This window comes from Nymphaea colorata, chromosome 2 (genome assembly GCF_008831285.2).
Source record: "Nymphaea colorata isolate Beijing-Zhang1983 chromosome 2, ASM883128v2, whole genome shotgun sequence".
Classification (NCBI taxonomy): Eukaryota; Viridiplantae; Streptophyta; class Magnoliopsida; order Nymphaeales; family Nymphaeaceae; genus Nymphaea; species Nymphaea colorata.
The window spans coordinates 19,442,898-19,461,124 of NC_045139.1; the positions used below are offsets into that span (position 1 = coordinate 19,442,898).

The window sequence follows — 18,227 nt, forward strand, 5'->3', positions numbered from 1 at the left end:
CCTGAAAAGCCAGATGCAACAACGACAATGCAACCTTGACCATAGTTTCTTGGTGAATGTTTGCTGTTATTATAAATATAATTGTCAAAAGCATCTTACCATGTCAAAATTTTCAGAAAGCCAGACCTCTGGCACCAAATCTGATCCAGGTCCCAAGTCTAAGAGCGCCAAGCAACGCAACGCTCTCATCATAATATTCATGAAAATTTCGTGTTTTGGATTAACTAGACCTACACCGGGACTTATATGTGTGTTTGTGTGTGTGTCAGCCTTCTGGAGCCGTCTTACACAAAGGTTGTCGGATCAACAGGAGAAATGCAACGGTGAGAGAAACTTCTCATCAGAATCTGAAGTAATTAACACAGACATGTTAAATATCGGCAGCATAAAGCAGTAGATCGTAAAGCAATGTTGGAAGCAACAAAGTTGTAAATGGCCAAATTAGCATTCACAATGGGGATATGATCTCAATACTTGTACAAGCCAAGAATGGCAGCGCTTAAACTTAAGTCTAGTGTTCTAGCACTCAGGAAATCGTGCCAAACAATTCTTACCCAGTGTCAATGTAGGTGAGTGGAATGAAATGTAATGATGAATCGGTAAGCAGTTTCTCTGATCCTGCCAAGTTATTATGACGAAAAGTATCAGAGAATACAGATTAATCGTGTGCAGACTCTTGCTCCACTTCTGTTGCATTAATACTTCATCTTAACCGCTCCTTTTTTCTTGTTCTTAATGATTCTGCACCTTGCTTTGTTCTCCACAACAGAAATGAATTGATGTGGGGAATGCTCAATTCCATCATCACTTAATCAGCCATTTTTGAATCAGCACCATGTTCATTGTCATTAGACCTTTTACCAGCAGATCCTGCTTTCAGACCCAAATTCAAGTCCAAGCTTGTCTCGCTCACTTCCCTTTTTACTGAAGAGTCCTCAGCTGCCTGAGTATCAGAAAAACAAGATAAGGGAAGGGAATTAACTTGTTGCAAATGTCTCTGCTACATGAAAGAGTACAAAACTCAAAAGAAATTAACTTGTTTGAACATGTCAGCAACAAAAAGGGAGAATCTGCCCATAAACGAGAATGGTGAGAGGATCTGGGCTGTAAAGAAGCTCCTAACCCTACGACTGGCTGTTTGATCTTGCTTCCTACAATAGGCACCAGACATGCAGTTGGTGCAGCTCAGTTTCATCCACAATTTTCAGCAATAATGATCCAAAAGGAAAGGAATTGAAGATGGACACCATGCAGACATTCAAGCCACAGCAAATGCCTCAGAACATCAGAACATCTCTCAGCAAAAATGGACTGTCATGGTTGTTCACATTAGCTTATCCCCTGAACTAGGTAAGTACAAAGTACAAACATATATTTTATACACAAGGAACAAAGAAGGTTTTCCACATCCGAACTTTAAGACAGGGCAGCATATTTTTACTTGACAGGCCTTGCGAAAGTCAGCAGCCACAAGTTTGAACTCCTGGATGGATATCTCCCAATTCCGGGAAAAAGAAAAAAAAAAGTTAAAAACCTAATATGCTTATGAAGAGCAAGGTGTAGTCACAAAGCAGCTATCAGCGGCCAAAACCTGAACCATGGACAAGGAACATGTCAAAAGAAACAAGAGAGTCCAACTTAAACATGTAAAGACAATCTAACAGGGTTATCTAATTGACACCCAAGACATAGAAGAAGACTAATATGAACATCAAATAGAAATCAAAATACTCCTGACATAGTTGAAGTGTACACTACGCCTCTTATTGGAATAGAGAATGACAAGAAAAGAGCACATTTCTAGCAACTCGCCTTGATTATTAGATCCAGTACATCTTGCCAACGACTTGTCAGGTATGTTGTTAAATGTGCTAGGTGGATCTAGGGAATGGACCACCCAAAGTGTCTAGTCGTGTCCCAGCTGAAGGCCTAGGTGGGCCAGAAAAATTAAAAATGAACAGACACTGAACATAATTTTCAGAAATATTCATGTTCACTACAATTTTTTGCAATTTAAGAAATGAGTTGCATATATTTAAATACAATATTCAATATCATTTACTTATATTCAGAGTACTTGTCAACAATAAAATTTAAGAACAAGGCAGGCCAGGCATACTGCCCACGCCCTATGCAGAAAGCCATATTGCCTGCCTGCCAAGTGCCCAGGGTGCAAGACTGGGCATACCTTTGACTAGAAAGCTTGTTGGCAAAACAAACCTTCATTGGGGGAATTTACATACTTCATTTAAATATAACTAACAGGATGGTTTTGGAATGTCAATGGTCCACTACAATCTAGAGATGCTGAATGGTTCATGTATTCAACTAGACCGCTGCAGCCCAGAGTTAGAACAAAATTCTTCCAACAAATTCTAGCGTAGAAGCCACTCCTAAACAGGCCCTTACACATTTAGCGTTGCTGCTCAAGATAATGCCTACAATGGAATGATATCATTTATTCAATAGTTATGGTGCCTAAATTCATCACTAGGAGGCTCTTTGAGCATGGCTGATTGCTTCCTGCAATCAAAGAGGCCATCAATCCAGCAAAAGATGCCAATACTATTTATAGAGAAATGGTTTTGAAGCCCTTAGGTCAAACAAACTTGACCTGAGTATTTGTAATGTCTCATCCGCCATAATGCCCATGTTATGGTTGCTCAATTGCTTAACAAATCGCATCTGTAACTAAGTTGAAACAGAAGAAAGAGAAAGGAACTTATGTTCCTGTGTTGGAAGTCATGCAAGGTAAAAAGTGTGCAGACCATTGTCTTGAACCACTTTGATGAAATGCATTTGAATTCAGAAGCCTCTTTGTAAAATGTCAGATATATGAATGATTGGAGGATGGTTTTGTATCCAAGAAATTCATAATGAACGGTGCCCATCTCCAACTGGAACTAGTTCGTACCTTCGATCCTTCACCCTTTTTGGTGTAGAATTTCAGTTCGCCATTACAGTTGACATCCAAGCCATGTTCCAATTTGGTACCTCAAGGTTGCATATCCCTCGATGGGAATAGTTTGTAATATCATATACATAGGATTTTTTTGAGAATAGTCACATCCAACGAAAGTTGTAAAGAATGATGCCTGAATCGATTTATGCCTAATTATTACTTATATCCTGCTTTCTGTTTCTCTAGATGCCAAGTTGAAATATCACTTTTGGGCCAGGTTTTCTATATTATCCACTAGAGCATTAAAGCTACCATGATGAGGTAATGAACAACTTAAAATGGAAGTTGTTTATATGTAGGAGTCAAGAATAACAAGTAAACAAAACAAAACCTAGGCACCATTTCCTTTTTTGCGCCCCCATGTCCCTCCACCATTTAAGGATTTTATGAAGCCAATTAAAGAAAGAAAAATAGGCAGGTCCATTATCTTCTTAATGGAGACAGCTTGGCCTTTACCAATCCCCTTGAGAATTACTCCCTTGGTCCCTACCTTGTCCATGTTATTTTGTTTTATTATATGCCACTTTCAGTTGCATGTTGACTTATATTTCTTTACGTATGAATCATCCTTAATTGGACAACAAGACAAGGGGATGAAAAAACATCAATCAAGCAAAACAAAGCATGGGAATGCCTGCTGACGTTCATTGAGAAATTATTTCTTCAAGATCATTTCTCACTGGAGATGAAACACCTATATCATGATTGAATTTATCCATATGAAAGAGAATTCACAAAGAAACTTGGTAAAGAAAAAGGTCACTTGGATGTGAATTATCGAACTTTTGACCATTTAAGCAGTTCTGCAGAATATTAAATTCACATCAAGTAGAAGCAGAGTTTTCACATTCACGCAGATACCTGCTGATGCCATGAAGAACAATGCTTATGGTATTGCATGCCATGGCATAAATAGAACTTACAACTGATGCTAATTATGGTGCAAATGAAAACATACTCAGCCTACCTTTTTATTTCCTTCAACGAAGGAGTCAATTCTTGTAGGTATTGGCCAAATTCCAATACATAAGAAGGCAGCCTTTTACTTCCTGGTGCTACTCTTCAATTCATTTGGGAAATGATCAAAATCGACCATATTCTGTTTGAGCCTGAAATGAAAAAGCTTGTTTGGATGGAGAAGGATGAAATGATGTGATCTTCAGCCTCATTACACATTCCCTATCATTTGACCACGTCAAACCATGCTTTGGATGACCATTAACCCAAAGCACTAACATTGTGGTAATAAAAGTACTAAAAGGCAGCTGGAAAGAGAGCTTCCCATGTATACTCTAAGAGATAGAAATAGCAACTGGCTCTTGGCTCACATAGCTTTTCTATAAGCTGTTGTGTATCTGGTGCCCCTTAAGGTGTCCAGGCATCTTTAAGTAATTTTATATTGTTCAGAGATGAGGACTTCCTTCAGTGATGTCACAGGTTAGAGAAAAACAAACGGCTGTTGAGGAAGTAATATGGCTTTATTAATTTTTCTTTTATTCTTCACACATCAAAGGGATAACATAGCTTGTGATAGTATGCTGATGAGATCTTGTAGAACTGCCTTGATGCTTTGATCGTTGTAAGTATTACTCCCACCTTCCCTCCACACCTCCCCACTCCACCCCCCCCAACAAAAAAAAAAAACCAAAAAACAAAAGAAAAAAACTCTCCTCTTCCCCTAACTTCCATAGTCTAAGTCTACACAGTTACATAATACAAAAAATTCTCCAAGAGTAGTTTTTTTAATTTTATTTTATTTTAGGAAAATAAATTGCCATCAGAGAAAATGATAATATGAGAAAGATTAAACGGAGCCAGGACAATACATAAACTAAAGTAAAAACATGACAGTGAAAGATACAAGAAAAATCAGTGTTTTAAAACTCAGCCAGTCAATTAGTCGACTCGGTTGAATCAGCTCAACTCGGCCTCCTACCTGGTGAATCCAGTAGAAGGGCTCATTTATGATTAAATCTCGGCTTGACTCAGCCAAAACTCAGTTTGAATCAGCCATAACTCATTTGACTCTTCACAGATTGGCGACAAACTTTGTATTTTGCAATAAAAAAAGTAATTGTAGGCCAATTACTTATTTTTTCATGAATCTTCTAACCAATTGGAATACAAAAATATAGACTTATTCTTCATTTATTAAGCTTGCCTATTGCAAATGAAAAATAAAGCTGCTTAAGATTTGTATTATGTGAAAGCAAATATCAATCAGTTATTACTGAATGTTGGACTGATTCATTCTAAGCTATGCATGTAATCAAGTCATTCTACACTCTACAGCCTTTGTACATTTAAATCATAGCCACAAATGTCGCGATATTTACGATAAAAACAAGAAAAACAAAAAAAGGCAAAATACCAGGATATTTTCACAATACTGCCAAAAAATATATATCGCGTTTTTATTGCAATAAGAAACTCGATTTTATCACGATAAAAACATGATTTTATCACATTTTTTGTCGCTATTTAAACCTGTGCTTAAACAGGGGCATGCTTAACATAATTTTTAATATGAATTTAGGTGATCCAGTTTTTGTCCTTGACCTAACTGGTCTGGGATATAAACGTTCTTTTACATACATACATACATACCATGTTATTTTTCTCATATTATAACATTATCTTAGTAACCTTATTACAAGAAGAGTGATATATCTGTTTTACATGTTGATGAAATCCTGTTGACTAAATTATAAGCTCATTCATAGGCATTGATAATCGGTCACTCATTTTGTGCTTAGCAGTCAAGCTGTCCCCTTCTTTTTGCATCTCTATGGTGCAAGCCTGCCACATGAACTCACCTAGAAGAGCACCACACCCATGTCAATATGTTTGAACATAGATGAGGAACGGGACACAACTTGAATGCCAATATGATAGTTGATAACTTTTGTTTATTAATTTATACTATATTATATATATATATATATATATACATATATATATATATATATATATATATATATAGAGAGAGAGAGAGAGAGAGACACACACACACACATATACATATTTCTACATTAAAAAAAAAAAACCTTGAGGACAGGTTCTGTAAGATGGTTTTACGAATTAACCTTTCTTTAACTGACGTTGATGAAAAGTTGTAACTTCAAGCTGCCAATACTTACATAAAAGTATTTTTCTGAAAATGACAACACTAAGAGTAAATCTATTAATTTTAAGAAATATTCATGTGTTTACAGGTCCACATTTGAGATGGTGAGAAGCAGGCACCTATGTCATTAGAAAATACCTTAAAAATTTATCACGCCTAACACAATCCATAACTTAAATCATAGATTCATAGACTATCAATGAGTTATTTCTAAAATTAAAAAATGGAAATCTTACTACAATTTCAAGATGATGTCCTTTTTTGTTGTTCTCTTGTGTCAATTATCTCGCAAACAATTTGCATAGACCGGCCTAGATGCTAAGCTAGCCAAGATCAACACTTGATTCAGGGTTTTTGCCCCAGCAGACAACTGCCCATAACTTGATTGCGATTACTAAACAAGCATAAGCTACACAACAGAGACCAGTTATTATGGTCAAACAAGAAACTTGATGGATGTAAAAACGAAATAACGACATAGCTCCCATATTAGAGAAGCCATCACTTTCACCTTCTCCCATCTGAAGCAAAACGTTTCTTCTTATTCAGTTTATTTAGCACCAGATTGTTGTCTTTTTCCTTATGAGACAGCAACCTCAGTACGTCCAATTATTATGCAACTTTATGAGGAGCCACAATCCTACTCTAAACAACACAGAACACATATCTCATCCTTAGAAACAAAGACATCATGAGAGAAAGCTTATTCAATTAGGAAGCAAAAGAGTTACATACAAACAATATCTCTAACAGAGATCACACACGAAAAAACATTTTAGGAATGGATATCAAGATACAAGGAGCTTCTATTGAACTACAACCGGAAAGTTTTCCAATATGATTGCCTGCAAAACTCTAACCACAAAAGGTTGATGTGTTACATTAATGCATTACATGTTCTTAATGACACGAGGCTTTTATGTTAGTTAAATTGATCTACTGATTAGTTTTTTCTTTTGTGACTATGTAATTTTTGTACGTGTATCAGTTACTGAGGTCAAACTGCAGCAGTTGGCTAAGTTTTCTAATCAGGTGGACGGACCTACTCCTGCTCTATTAATTCAAAGTAACCCGAGTATCTCTTCCACTAGTGAGAACCCATGTGTTTTTAGTTAGTTTAGCTACGATTTTCTTGTACGCTCTTCATGCTGATTATGGAAGTAAGTTGGACTAAGTGAAAGGGGATATTTTGGCAACTAAAACATTTAAGAAATAGACTCTCATCCATCTATCTAAATGAGCCACCTATCGAATCATTGCAATTGATGTCACATCCCGAAGAGAGGAAGAGTTCTTCGGGAAATAGAACTTTACAAACCCGATACAGAATCAAACTTATTTAAATGCTCCAGCTATTCTATATTTCCTTAAAAAAGAAGCTCAACCCATGGGAACTGTTCATAATATTTCAAAAAAAACAGAGGTATTTAAGGAACTTCGAGTGACTTGGCTCTGCTCAAAGTGAACAGTGAACCTTCTGCTAGGAGCTTAGGAAGAAAATAGGGATAAGAGGAAACCAAACTGTTGGTATTGATGAAGAAATACCATTCCAACAAACTTTGATTTGTGCCATGCAGGAGTAGCATGGAAGCAAAAGAAAATTACATGCTTATTAAGCAAAAAGAAGCAAGGTTGAGAGTAGATCTAACACCATTTCCAGAATGAAGGGAGGTATTTATGGTCCATCAAACCCAAGGTCATCTAGATCTATTGATTCTCAGATCGTGACCTTAAATTTCATAACTTGAACTCTTGGAGGAGGTGATCCATCTTACTTGCTTCACACAGAAAAATTATCGATGCATGCATTGACCTAAATGAATGGTGATCTAGAGCACCTTTTAACTTTGGAAGGAACGACTATTCCGATACGAAATTCAGCCCTATGTTTCAAGGCAAGATCTCTTATTTGTTTCAAATGAGTGGATTGGTCCTATAAAATAGGAAAATCTAGTGACTTCCATCACTAAACTTGGGCAAAGTTGTACCTCAGGAGACCATTAATCTGAATTCATGAGTTTGGCAACAATAAAATGGATGATCAAATTCTTTCAAAATTAGAGGTTCTATGATTCCATCTATCATTGAACAGATGGCCTTCACTTGTAATCTTTGAACCTCTATAACAAATACTCTCACATTTGCAATTGTCAGGAAAAGGTTGGAAAAAATGAAAGTAAAGGTCGGTTGATGTCTGGATTGCATCTATGATCCATAGATAGCTCATAACACCCGAAGAATATATAAAGAGGTGAGACTAGCCAGCAAAATACCCATACATCTATCTGGATGGATTAAGTTTACGAACTTCAAGTTGAAGGAAGTCAAGAGTTGGATAACTTGGGCGCATCTATTGGCATAATCTGGCAGAAGTATGCCTGGCTGCAGCTTGCCAATCAAAAGGGGAAAGCAGAAAAAAGGACACAAGGCACAACGGTTCACGTCTTACATTTATAGAATATAAATAGAGGAGGCATCATTGATTATACCATGATTACCATGAAAAGCTTCGTCCATCTCACGTGTGCAAATTGCTAAATTTTCATTGGATGATTCAGGGACAACTTAGTCCACAGTCACAGAAGAAGACCCCAGCATACAAAACGGATCAAATATGAAAGAAACATCACTCCTTGGTCGACTCAATGAGACTGAGTTAGTTATTCATCCTTTATGCAATTTCTCTAGAAGATTAACCGTGGAGGTGTAATATTTTGGCTAACCCAGGCTCCTAAAATTCGTCTCGTAATACCACGTGACTGCAAGTGTCTTCAGTTAGTTCCGCAACTCCTTCTCCACTCTCCAGTATGCTACGTCCCCACTACTAATCAAGCTAAATGAAACTGCAAGCAAGGGTTGAAATAATGTGGCTCCTCTCGAGATAAACCTAAAATCTTCGTCCAAACGAAGACCCTGCTGGTTCTATAGAATGATTAAGCCGATTAAGACAGAAACAATGAGAACTCATTCCTTCGCCGTCTATATATTGCCGCAGACAATCACGATAATGGAATAGACCGTCAATCAGAAATACCCACAATGGCACAGGAGAACCAAATTGATCAAGACAAAAGAAAACGCGAGAAAACCAGGTAAACCTGAGAGTCTTCCATCTCCAGATCGGTGGAATTGGGCGCCGTATCTCCGTCGCCTTTGTTCCCTTCGGTAGAATTCCCGTCGTTCTGCCTTGTTTCTTCATCAACCTCCGATGAAGCCTCTTTCTTCTGTTCCTCCTCCTCCAATGCAACAATCTACAAGACGAAAAAGGGAATTGATTCAACGTGCCCATCACCAGGGCATGAGAGAGAGTAGAGAGAGAGAGAAGGAGAAAGAAGAAGAAGAAATGGGGATCATACCGGAATATAACGGAATTTCCGGCGGGGAGGCTCCTCGGAGGGCGTGGGAGAAGAATCGTCCTTGTTCCCGTTGCTCGCGGTGGCCGTGCCATTGGCGGTGGCGCCATTGCTGGAGGCGGTCGCGGGGGTCCATTTGTAAAGAAGGAGGTGTGAGGAAGAGGAGGCGGAGGTAGAGGAGTTATGGAGGGAGGAGGAAGGTGGGTTGTGGCCGTGATTGTGGTTGTTGCTACTGCTGTTGTTGTTGTTGGCGGCGGAGGGAGGGGATATCTCCACCCACTGCTTCTTCCACTTCCTGACCGGGCCGCTGAACACCGTCGTCGACACGTATCGTGTGGACGACCGCCCCAGCCGCGTGCTACCCGCCCCCTCCATCTCACACTCTCTCTCCCTCCCTCCCTCCTTCTTCTTCTTCTCACTCCAGAGGGGAAAGTTCAGGCTCCTTCCGCCTGAGGTTGGGTATAGTCCATCGGCTGGTTCGACCCAGAACCTTTCGGGTCGACCCTTTTCATCGCTGCTTGTTTGATATGTATAATCCAACTTTTTTAACGTCGAAATATGATTGGAGTGTGTTTGAGAAGGAACAAATTGTGTCTGAGATACATGTTTGCTTCTGATGTTTTCCTTTCATTAGATCCAAGAATGCAACACTGGACATAATCAAGCCATGTTTATTAGAAAAGAACATAATGTCCTTATATATAACATATGCTCTTATAGAATATGTTCTAACAATATGGTGTACTTACCAAATGCCCTTTTTGATTACGAGCAATAGTGACGAAAACTAAGAGACTCTAATAAGCAAGTAGGCGAACCCAACTCCGGCTAGATTTGATTCTCAGGCTTAGGTTAGAGCAAGATTAGATCAGTTAAAAATTCAAGTCTCAGTATTTTAAAATTATAAGATCTATTGGACGTGGAGATTTCACACTCGTTCAACATAAAATTTCAATATTCGAGACACAACGCACCGCTCAAGCCAAAAGACCCACGAGACAGAGACAAAGAGAGAACATATCTACTAGCAGCATGAAAAAATAGGTGTGCATTTTGAAGGGGCGTTTAATTTTTCCTGATCTAGAATTATAATGATTTGAGAATCATAGATTTAATATTAGGCTTTCTCTTAAGTGTAGATCTTAGGTCTGGCCTAAATGAACCATGAATTTTGCCATGCATATTTTATTATATTAGCAAAAACATGTCTCATCATATCCATATTAGATACTATGAAATTCAAATCTAATGTAATCAAACGCCTTCTGTTGACAAAAGGTAAAAAAACAGAAAGGAAACCATTTTATAGGTAAGAATTTCTTTTTTTTTGTTTTTATTAGTCAACGATGATACAAGTACAAAAGTCAAATAAGACTGTTCTAACTGACGATCAAATCAAGGCTGACTTGTGAATAATCCTTGGTATCGGGCCTAATACCCGACAGGCACCCGCTACTGCCCGATAGGCCCGTAACTCATGCCCAAAAAAATCAGCCTGTGCTGACCCGATAGGCTCGATTCTATCTGTTTTATTTTTTAATATTATTTTATTTAATAATAAGACATATTCTATTATTAAAAATATATTTTATATTTAAATTTTGTTATTTTATATTTAAAATAATATTTTTTTATCTTAACAGGGCCTGGCCCAGCCCAAGCTAGAATGTCAGGTCTTAGGCCATGCTCGGACTTGATTTTCGGGTGTCAGGCCATCCTGGGCAATGCCCAGACCTAACTTTAAATCCATGCTGCTGTTAAATCTACTTTTTAAGGAAGCAGTGGGTTTCAATGGCATGGATCTAAATTATTCGAGATCTTTGGCTATCAAACACAAAGATCCGTGGCTATCAAACACAACCTTACTTCTTCTTGTTTCATACTTATCCAAAAATTTGATGGGCATGTGAACACTTCCATTTAAGCGACTTTTTAAATATTACTCATAAATTAACAGTTCATATTTAGTTGGTAATTTGAGAAGTTCCTTGTTCTTCCACAAGAACAAAAAGGTATTGAACAACAACATCACATGAGACTTTTATACCGTAAGAAACTGTTTGCATGGGGATATCATTGCACCAAGTTTTTATCCGTTGCCTTACGTTAAGAATAAGACGATTATTAATTAATGAATGCATAATGATCAAACAGGGTTTTCTAGCTCTCATGGGCCCCTAAAAATAGTGGCCATATCTCACAATTCTTTTACAAGCTAGCTATGTCGCAGGGACACTTGGAGCTTGATTGCTATGTCTTTCAATACACATCAAACAAAATAGTACACCTGAATAAATTCTTTTAAGGGGCCTTTTGGAAACAGTAAGATTATGTTCCAAAAAATCGGTTATATTCATTCGACACTTTAAAATGCATGCCATGAATCAGTTAATATATTGTTACTGTTTCCAAACAGCCTCAGGAAAAGGAGCATTGTATTATTCTTGAAATATACATTCTTATATAAAAAACTACTTCAAGAGCAACGTGCTGATTACATATCATGTCTAATATTTTGATCGTTGAATTTATAAACGATGTATCTATAATCACATAATGTCTCAGAACAAAAATATGCATGATTTTTAGATCATACATTTCAATAGCATGTGTTTCAAACTTAAACATAATGCTTTTTAGTAAATGCCTTCACAGACATGCAAACAGGGAAGCTTTTAAGACTCTCGACACAAGTTTTTGCATTTCTTAAATGTCCACCGGTCGTATGGTTTACCATGCATGGAATTCATAGAGAACAACGGTACGACCTACACACACACACACACATATATATATATATATAGTTTACCATGCATGGAATGCATAGAGAACAAAGGTAAGAGAGTGTTCAAAATACCACACCCCGTGTCCTGTTTCCAGTACCATGTGAAGTATAAGTAGATTGGGCAAGAGACACTAGCAATCAAAGGTTGGTGATTATAAGAATTTGGTTGGCCAGACTGAGAATGAAGTCAGGCCATGTACGAAGCTCTTCTGATCAGTAGACTCTTCGTTGTAATGTTCAGCACAAACCCCAATGGAGAAAAGAGAAAACTAAATATGTTGGCACAAAGATTTCAAGAAACAAAAAAGAGAAAAAATACAAGGAATTAATGAAGGTGCAGCATGCAGTAAGGAAGGTCTTACGAGGCTCATAAATTTTGGTCTGAATGCCTTCCTTGGTAGTGTCTTGATCATATTACGCCTTACAGAGAATCTTAAATCACGAGCCTCATTAATATATTATTTTGGCAACACAAAATTTTATTGTCTTTTTCAAATTCAATGATGCAATTTTAGTTCGTCTTTTGCTCTTTTCCCCTGATCAGTTATTTCATGTAGGTGGCAGGATTCGGGAGTCGTCCTGTAAAGCTGAACATCAGAGAACGAATATTGCAGTTGGCTGCGTGTTTGAAAAATCAAACAAAGGGATGCCTTTTTCCTGTATGGCGAACATAGTGAGATGTATGTATAGGTTATCGAGCAAGAGCAGCATTTCACATAATGAATACCTAACAAAAGGGCTAAAGCTCACACCTTTCCCCGTCCCCTCAAGATATCAAGCAGCTTGTTTTTGGTGCTTCGGAGCACAGCTACTATGTTTTAACTTGTATATTGATATTTTCCATATTAAAATACAGGAAGTTGATGTATCAAAAATTTGAAACAAAAACTGACTGCCTAATAGCCACACTCCGTTCATTTTGCCAACCCCTTAAAAATTACTTACATAATAATCAATTTATTTGCACAAACAAATTTAAGGGCAATGTAGTTAATCATCTTAAAGGCATTCCAACTTCTTTGAATGAGGAGAGAAACAATTGATTTGTCTGAAGCATCTTTACCCATCCCCATTTTGACCGTTCATTGATTAAAAACGTCAGGTACTCTTTGCATTGCCTATGGAAGATTTTTCCTGTTGCAAATATGTAGACCTCATGTCTCCTAAACTATAGACAATCTTCATTTGAAGAGTTTTTTTTTTTTTTTCTTTAAACTTTGTGATACCCAGTCCGGGAGACTTTACAACTTTGCCCGTGGTGTAAAACCTCATACAATGGCTCTCTACACCAAGCCTTGAAATTCTTTGAATTGCAAGGAGATGAGAATCTCCAGACGTCCGATAGTTCTCTTCTTGTCCCCGGGCAAATTGGTGAACAGCTCGGGCTTCCTAATAGAGTAGAGCAAGTTTTCCCTTCTTCTTCTGTAAGTATTTGAAAGACTTTGTTTTGTTTTGTACAAAGGATTGACACCCACAAGAATCAAACTAGCAACTGGCCTTCTGCTAACTCGCTAACCTGTCCAACGACCCCAAACCCCTTGAGGCAACTTCAGATCAGTTTCATGGCTAGATACGTTTAGGTAAAGTGATGATCACTAGCTGGATGGTTGGCCTCACAATGGTTGAAAGAAAGAAGGCTCATTTGCAAGATTTGTTAGATAGGAACTATTCCATCAACCATTAGTGTGACCGAATGCCTTTAATATGAGACTAAAAGTGATTTGAGCTCCTAAAACTCAAGATCCCCAAGATTTCAGATCCATGGTTTTCATCATAAAATTAAAGTTTTTCTTCTAAAGATGCATCGTAAATTTTTTTTAACCTTGCATACATCATTAATTGATGCATCTGAAGCCAGTCCTTTCTCTGGCTATCGATCCATCATTTAAGAGATAACAAGGATCTTGAATTTATGGCTTGATAATACAAAGTTCGACAAAACCATAAATTTTAAATGGGTCCCATGATAGATCTGAGATCCATAATAATCAGACACCCCATTTAGAGTGGTTTTGAATTCTTGAATAACCTTCACCTACACATAAAGGTTGTCGGGAGGTGGGTGCAAACATATGCGCTAATCCATGTCTTGAATGATTTCTTCCTTCTCACAGTGAAAAAGAAAAACTTTCCTAGATTTTCAATCGAAACAAACGGACTGGAAAATTTATGAACTTTTTTGAGTTAGACAAATAGAAAAGCTGTTCCACACGGCAAGATCTACAAATTTATGCTTTTGAATCTACATTCAAAAGCGAGATTCCTTTTTTTTTCTAACAATTTCAAGAAAGTCAAAGAAAAGTACTACCAAATGTAAATGATGCGTACTACCTTCGAACTGAAGTGTTCCTGGTCCTTTTGCTTTTTCCCCTTTCAAATTCAACCTTGAGGACACGCCTACCATCACCAACTCTTGCGTGTCAAAACTCAAATCTTCGTTCCTTTAACCAAAAAGCTACGCCCTTCCTTCCCCATAAATATTGCTCACCTAAATCCTTGACTATTTATTGTCAAGTTTTATTAAATCTTATCAAAATTCAAATACTAGCATACAAAGAGGCAGATAGGGTCCTGTAAGCATATTTCAATACCTTTTGTTCTCAGACTCACATACTACGCTTCATCCAAATATGTGGTTGCGGTTTTTCTTGTATAAATTTAATGTAAACAATGGTCTCAGTGGGCGTAATATAGCTGGTCAACAGAGGTCCTGCAAAAAGGCACAACTTTAGTTTGATTCTTGTTGGGTGTTATTTTTTTGAACTATAAATGATGGGATCACAACACTCTAGTTGACAGATATATAGTGTCACATCCATATACCAATGCAACTCATGACCCTAAGGATAGAGAGAATGAGAAGGAAGGAGGCTTTCGGACCTCTTTTCCAAGTGCTTCTGCTCACCTGAAACTAAATAGGAAAGTTAAGTACCCTTATTTCCATTTGCCTCAGATTCTGGAAGTGTATAAGAGTTTGTTGGGAAGACTGCGTAGGGTATTCATAGATGCTGGATGAGCAGAAGCCACCAAGAAGAGAGCGTGAGCCTCTCCTTCTCCTTGCATACATTGCTTGGAGCGGTATAGAAGTTTGATGGGAAGACAGTGTACCATCAACTTGGTATTGGGCTAGTTCACTGTAGTTCAGGAGATAAAGTTTTGAATGGTTTATAACCAGATTTTGTGAACCCATAAAGCCAAAATGGTTGTTCTTGAAACCCCTTAGAAATTCGATTTACAGTAAAATCGGTTCCAAATAGTGGATAGCACAGTTACCCATCCTTTCATAAGCTAACCCGGTGCAAACTGGATTTACATAATTTTTACCTTGGATCACTTGCTTACTCATGAGTCATGTCTTGGCATATTCTCTTGCACCATTTATGAAGCAAGCTCATATTGTTCATGAATGATGAGCTTTTATATATATATATATATATATATATGAGAGAGAGAGAGAGAGAGAGAGATCGTTAATGGGATAGCAATAACTCCCCAGAAACAGTGGTGTGCGGTTCTTGGGAGGGGCAAAGGGCGTGTGTGCAACTGCAACGGTTCGGTGATGGAAACGTAGAGAAAGAGGAGGAGGAGGAGAAGGAGCAAAGGAATATTGTGGGATGTGTTTCCGTTTTAATGGCTCTGCCAACTCCTCCTGCTTTCTTTCTCCAAATTTAATGCTCTCCCTCTCTCACTCTCTCTCCTCAACCCTCTACTTAAGTTCACCACCACTGAAGGACATTCCCTCCCATCGACCACAGCACTCTCCGGCTCAAGTCCCAACTAGGAGAGCCTTCCCTGTTCCTTCCTTCAACTCCCCATCTTCCTTTCTTCTTCTTCCTTGCTTCCCATCTTCCCTTTCGCATCCTTCTGCGAAATATCTCATGCTTCATTTTGATCTCTGGGTATGCAGTCCTCATTCTTTGAAGCTGGTGATGCCGATTCGTTTACTTATATATGGGTCCTTTTAATTTCTAGTATTGTGGTTGGGGAGATCACGATCTCTTTATTGATGCGAATGTTGTAATAATAATCATATGTTGATCATAGATGCATGGTGATTGCGATGTTGGCTCGGTTCAATCAGAAAACACTGCTCAGAACAGCTGAGTCGTGTACTTTGATTGAGCCGTGCCAATATCACAGTACTTGTCTCTCTCTCTCTCTCTCTCCATTACAGGGAAGTGCAGAATTAGACAGACCGCCCCCTCGTTCTCACATTGACGTTGTTTTCATCGTTTTTCTTTCTTCTTTTTTCGCACTTTCTTACGCTCTTTTTGCAGGTTTCTTTCTTGAAGATCAACGTGTTAAGTTCTTTTTGCTGTTCCTGTGTCTCAAGAAGGGTTGAGCTGCCTGCAGAGAATAACTTTTTTGTTGCCATCTTCACTATCCTCTCAACGGACGAAGAGAGACAGGGAGAGAGCGAGAGGAAATAAATGAGGGGGGTGAGGGACGGAGGGTCTCTTTAATGAGGGTAGTAAATGTTATTCGGCGCGGTTGAAAGAATAGAAACTGTCGGCATTTAAACAAAGGTGACCACGCATTTATAATGGCAGTCAGACAAAGATTCCTCTACTGCAGACCCTCATTACTTCCACCAGTAACTCCCTTTCTTCCTCTCCCTCTCTCTCTCTCTCACGCACACATTTACTCACTTGTTTAAAAGTCTTTTTGGAATTAAAGACTACTCACACTTACTGGCTGTTTCTACCTCTTTCTTGATGATGACAAGAAGTTCTTAGTTGCTACCGAACAAGCGAATGCTCTCGCTTTTACCTTTCCTTGAGTTGCTTTTCACACCTCTTCATTGCCGTGTAGGACGAAGGTGGTTGATACGTAAAGAAGAAAACTTGGTGCAGTTACAGGGGTTGGTGAGGAAGATGCATGATGCAATCCTTTTGAGGAACGAAGTCTTAATTACGCTGTCGCGTCATAGTCTGTTTCTAATCCAGACTGAAACTCTGCTTTATGAATCTTCCAACTCGGTTGTTGGTTCATCTCTCTGCTTACAGCTTGGAACGTTATGGTTGGACTTGGGCAACTCTTCGAATCCTTGAGCTTGAATGCTTTAATTCTTTTGTCTACTTCCAACTCCGTTTGTTGTTGGTATGCCCATGTAGCAAAAGTTGCAACTTTCAGTTGATGCATTTGCCAATTCAAGCTCTTCTTTTCCCTGCAGCGTCGTTAAAAATATCAAATTAGTTACATTATCAAATCTAGAAATCTTTTGAAAAAAAGTCGTCCTTCTTCCTTTTTTTTTTCCTCCATCTGCTTTCACCACCCACTTTTCTGGTGACTTGTGTAACGCGTCGTGACGTATAACATTCCATTTAGTACAAGCCCCACTTTAATCTGGTTCATGCCATGAGTACTTAGCTAAAGAATTCAAAGTATCTACTCACATTATTTCAGATACTGGTAAGAACCGATCTTGAAACCCATAAATTATTACATCTTTTTCCTCTTGGAGGATGAGGAACCCTTCAAGAAGAAAAACCTTGAGTGAGCCCCGATCATCAGGGCCTATGAAGAGAACGCCATGTTTCAAAACATGGTGCAATTTGTCAAGCTTGCATCTGCAGTTGCATTGGTTCACTAATATAAAGCAAAGCATACACACTTGGAGCCTTCTCATTGTTTCTTTTTCACATTCTGTAGTTAGATCACGAGACAAGAAGATCAGGAAAAAGCACTAATGCTAGGAACATTTGATAAACCTCTTACATAGCAAGTTAATCACTCTCACACTTTCCATTGGTAGGGCAACATATAATTGTCTCTTAACATAGATCACATTCGATCCCTGCAGCATATGTACCTTTCTCATTGTCCCTCGCATGTTTCTTTGATAATCCATTGCCTGGCATATTAAGCATAATCCTTCCAATGCGGACCTAACCAATCATAGGCCCAAACTCAACCTCTTTTAACTTGGTCTCTACTCAGCCCCTTAAACGTAAGGACATATACAGCTCTTATTGGCACATACATAACCAAGTCCACCAT

The 18,227-nt window shown here is 38.3% G+C and overlaps 1 protein-coding gene and 1 long non-coding RNA gene across 4 annotated transcripts; one reads left to right on the forward strand and one right to left on the reverse strand.

Moving 5' to 3' along the window:
* Positions 1-411: 411 nt before the first annotated feature.
* Positions 412-9,900, reverse strand: LOC116248116 (uncharacterized). Of its 3 annotated transcripts, XR_004170967.2 has the most exons (4): positions 9,446-9,893; positions 9,188-9,340; positions 3,930-4,071; positions 812-943 (listed from the first exon to the last, which is right to left on the reverse strand). XR_004170967.2 is itself a non-coding variant. In XM_031620725.2 (3 exons), the coding sequence occupies exons 1-3, from the start codon at positions 9,815-9,817 to the stop codon at positions 809-811; spliced, it is 660 nt and encodes a 219-aa protein (XP_031476585.1). In that variant the 5' UTR covers positions 9,818-9,888; the 3' UTR covers positions 412-808. The 3 variants fall into 3 exon arrangements, 2 of the variants coding, with proteins under 2 accessions (XP_031476585.1, XP_049932362.1); XM_031620725.2 differs by lacking the exon at positions 3,930-4,071 and having other exon boundaries at positions 412-943; positions 9,446-9,888; XM_050076405.1 differs by lacking the exons at positions 812-943; positions 3,930-4,071 and adding an exon at positions 984-1,483 and having other exon boundaries at positions 9,446-9,900.
* A 5,855-nt stretch (positions 9,901-15,755) lies between these two features.
* LOC126409815 (uncharacterized) lies at positions 15,756-17,501 on the forward strand. Its single transcript, XR_007572596.1, has 3 exons — positions 15,756-16,126; positions 16,505-16,821; positions 17,040-17,501. It is a non-coding gene; the product is annotated as an uncharacterized LOC126409815 (long non-coding RNA).
* Positions 17,502-18,227: the final 726 nt, after the last annotated feature.

Coding starts and splice junctions, on each gene's coding strand:
- LOC116248116 (XM_050076405.1), bottom strand. CDS start 9,817: ATGGAGGGGGCGGGTAGCACGCGGCTGGGGCGGTCGTCCACACGATAC. Junction 9,341..9,445: donor GGAAATTCCGTTATATTCCG/GTATGATCCCCA, acceptor TTCGTCTTGTAG/ATTGTTGCATTGGAGGAGGA. Junction 1,484..9,187: donor TGGAGATGGAAGACTCTCAG/GTTTACCTGGTT, acceptor ATATCCATCCAG/GAGTTCAAACTTGTGGCTGC.